Here is a 3,072-nt window from a genome sequence, read left to right as displayed (position 1 = left end):
GACGAAAAAATTTTACTCGTCATAAAACGATAAATAGTTTGTCAAATTTTTATTCATAAAAATGTAGTTTCGACTGCTTTTTATTTTATAAAATCTGTCTTCTTGCCTCACCAGAGGGCCTTTTAAACAATAGATAGTCTGTTAGCGTTGGTCAATAGTAGTCCAAATTCAATAAGAACGTTTGTTTCTTGAAAATTTGATCACAATTTAAATACTGTATTTACTTTTAATATTACCGATATGTCATCGAAAAGAAAACATGTTGTATTATCATTAAAAGACAAATTAAAGTATTTGTTTCGATTATCCGGATTTTTCCTTATCCGGACTACCTTCATCCCCAATTAGTCCGGATAATCGAGGTTCTACTGTAAATTAAGGGGCCTAAATGCAAATTCTTGCACAGGGCACAGGAAAGGCTAGTTACGGCTCTGATGATAGCACTTAGAAAGGTGTATAGGATTCTGAAGTATCTCAAGATTCCAACTATTATTGAGTTTGGAAATTGTTTGTTTTGTGCTTTGTAATTTTAGATCTTGCATTATTAGCAAACATACATAAATGGATGCTGAGTTAAAAGAAATCAAAATATGAAATAAACTACTACTAAATTGTACAATTTAGTTCTGTTCATTATTAACTTTGTTTTTATAACATAAAAACATTCAACATGTATATATCTATATGCATATACAGTGGAACCTCGGTATACGACCTTAATCTGTTCCAAGTGTTTGGACTTATACCGAATAGGAGGTATACCAAACCAACCTTTCCCATAAGAAGTAATGTAAAAATGATTAATCTGTTCTCATGTAAAAAAATAATAGCTGGCTTTAAACACCTTGCTTTCCTGGCTAGTTCCTGCTTGATTTTTCATGAGATCAGCATGTATCTTTTTAGCTTTCTCGCAAATAATTGCTTCTGATATACTGTCACCAGCACACTGTTTTTCAGTTATCCAAAGTAAAAGCAATTTCTTAACACGATCTAAAATCTTTGATCTCTGTTTAGAAATTGATTTAACCTCTTTTGCAACGTTAACAGATTTAATATTGTCTTTATTTTTTACGATTGTCGATATCATCGTTCTCGGAATACGGTATGCAACAGTTAAATCTCGAACACGCATATCACCTTCATATTAATCAACAATCTTTTTTTCAGTTCCATTGTGATTCTAGTCAATTTTTTAGTTTTCTGTTGCTTTTCATTTGCCTTTTTCGATTCATGATTAATAAAAATAATAAAATTTTACTTACAAATTAAAATCAGAAGAAATTTAACAAAGTTATAAACCGTGGCACTGTGAACATCTAGTGTGGGTGTAGTACACCGATAGTGCTACTTGTTCAAAGATGGCACGTATAATTGAATTAAGTCGTATATCAAACAAAAGTCGTATATCGAGCAAAATTTGTTTCGTCTAAACAAGATGTATTCCGAATTGGACATATTCTAAAGCAGACGTATACCGAGGTACCACTGTATTTCTGAATATTAGGCTATAGATTATTTATCATAATGCTTGTCAACCTGTGCCTTAAAATTTGAAAAAAGTCATGCTCTAGAAAAGCAAAGACCAAATACTTCAAACAGTACTATCGCTGAGTTATAATTTTTAAATACAAATTATAACCTCTTTGGTGTTTTTAAATACTTATTTTTTGTATTGTTATTAATTAATTAAATTGATGCTGATTGTTATGCAATTAAATACAATATTCTGTAAATGGTTTATTACATACTATTACTTTTCAGATAGACTTTGAAGTTCATTTATTTTTTTTATCATCAAACTTACATAATATATATATAGTGTTAGTGTTACAGAGGTAAAATATAAGAGTGTGTCATAAAAAAGTAGGTTGAGAAACATTGATCTTACAAAATGTTACAAGATCTTACAATAAAATCCTATAAAAGACAGTTTAATACACTTTTTCCCTAGAAAACATTGAGACACCTCTACATTTTTAATAACAGCAATGTTTTAACTATAATTTCAATTCATTTTGAAATTTTTTAATTAATTGGTAAGGGAAATTAGGATATTATATTAAAAATTTGAAAATTTATACATCTATTTTTCATATTCTCCAGTATACATTAATATTTCTATATCCAAATATTTCAATAGCTTTCCAATTATTAAATAATGAATATCTGCAATTTTTTCCTCCTAACCATTATATTGTTATATCTTTACATTCTTAAATAAAACTTAATGTGTTTACTTATAATTTTTATTTAAGTTATCTATCTTGTTTCAAGTTATATTTAAATTGTATGAAGAAAGATTATGTACTAAGTTATAAACCAAACAACCATTTCAATGAGACCCACATTTATTAAGTTGATGATATTAGATAAGATGAAAGCAGTGTTCAAAATAAGTAAATAGCTAACTTGTTTAATAGCTCTGCTGTTTGTCCAGTTATTTTTATTATAACTAATGTCTCTTATAATTTTGTAAATTTCAGCAATTATTAAACAACAATAACCAGAAGTTTTCATCTTCATTGACTTTTAAACCACACTGCTAGCAATGCTACCTACATTATGTGATCGGTATTTCTTTCCATTATGCCATTAAAATAATTTCACAAAAATGGTGTCCAAGAACATTTATAACAATATAAATTTTGTAGTAAATAGATCTGTTTTTTATTTTGACATTAAATATTATCATAGATATAATAAAAGTAACATCAGTTTTTGTGTTTAAATATGTTTAATTGTATCAATCAATTTCTATAATGTTTTGTAAATAATGACAATACTGTATTTTTTGACAATAGAATTTTATAATGATGAGTGAAGAAAGAAAGAGAGATGAAAATTTATTTGAAGATGGAGGTCCAGGACAGCTCTATATGTCATTTGTTATTATGGATGATTTGTTAGACAAACTTAAATTATTAAATTATGATAAAGAATTCTGTAGAGAGTTGAAAGTGAAATTTTTAAACAGGTAGACAATTATAAAAATTTTTTTGTATATGTTTGATTTAATATAGAGTAAATTTTTAATATATGATATGTCATCGAAAAGAAAACATGTTGTATTAT

At 27.2% G+C, this 3,072-nt stretch overlaps 1 protein-coding gene across 1 annotated transcript in view; it reads left to right on the top strand.

Moving 5' to 3' along the window:
* Positions 1-3,072, top strand: part of LOC111628339 (intraflagellar transport protein 57 homolog) — a 51,673-nt gene that overhangs the window by 3,676 nt on the left and 44,925 nt on the right. Inside the window, exon 2 of the mRNA XM_023372111.1 lies at positions 2,802-2,974. Within this exon, the coding sequence (XP_023227879.1) occupies positions 2,811-2,974 (164 nt within the window). The 5' untranslated portion in view covers positions 2,802-2,810. The remainder of the gene's footprint in view (positions 1-2,801; positions 2,975-3,072) is intronic.

Source organism: Centruroides sculpturatus, unplaced genomic scaffold (genome assembly GCF_000671375.1).
Source record: "Centruroides sculpturatus isolate CEXI.00-Female unplaced genomic scaffold, Cexi_2.0 scaffold489, whole genome shotgun sequence".
In the NCBI taxonomy this organism is placed as follows: domain Eukaryota; kingdom Metazoa; phylum Arthropoda; class Arachnida; order Scorpiones; family Buthidae; genus Centruroides; species Centruroides sculpturatus.
This window is presented reverse-complemented; position numbering and strand designations above follow the sequence as displayed.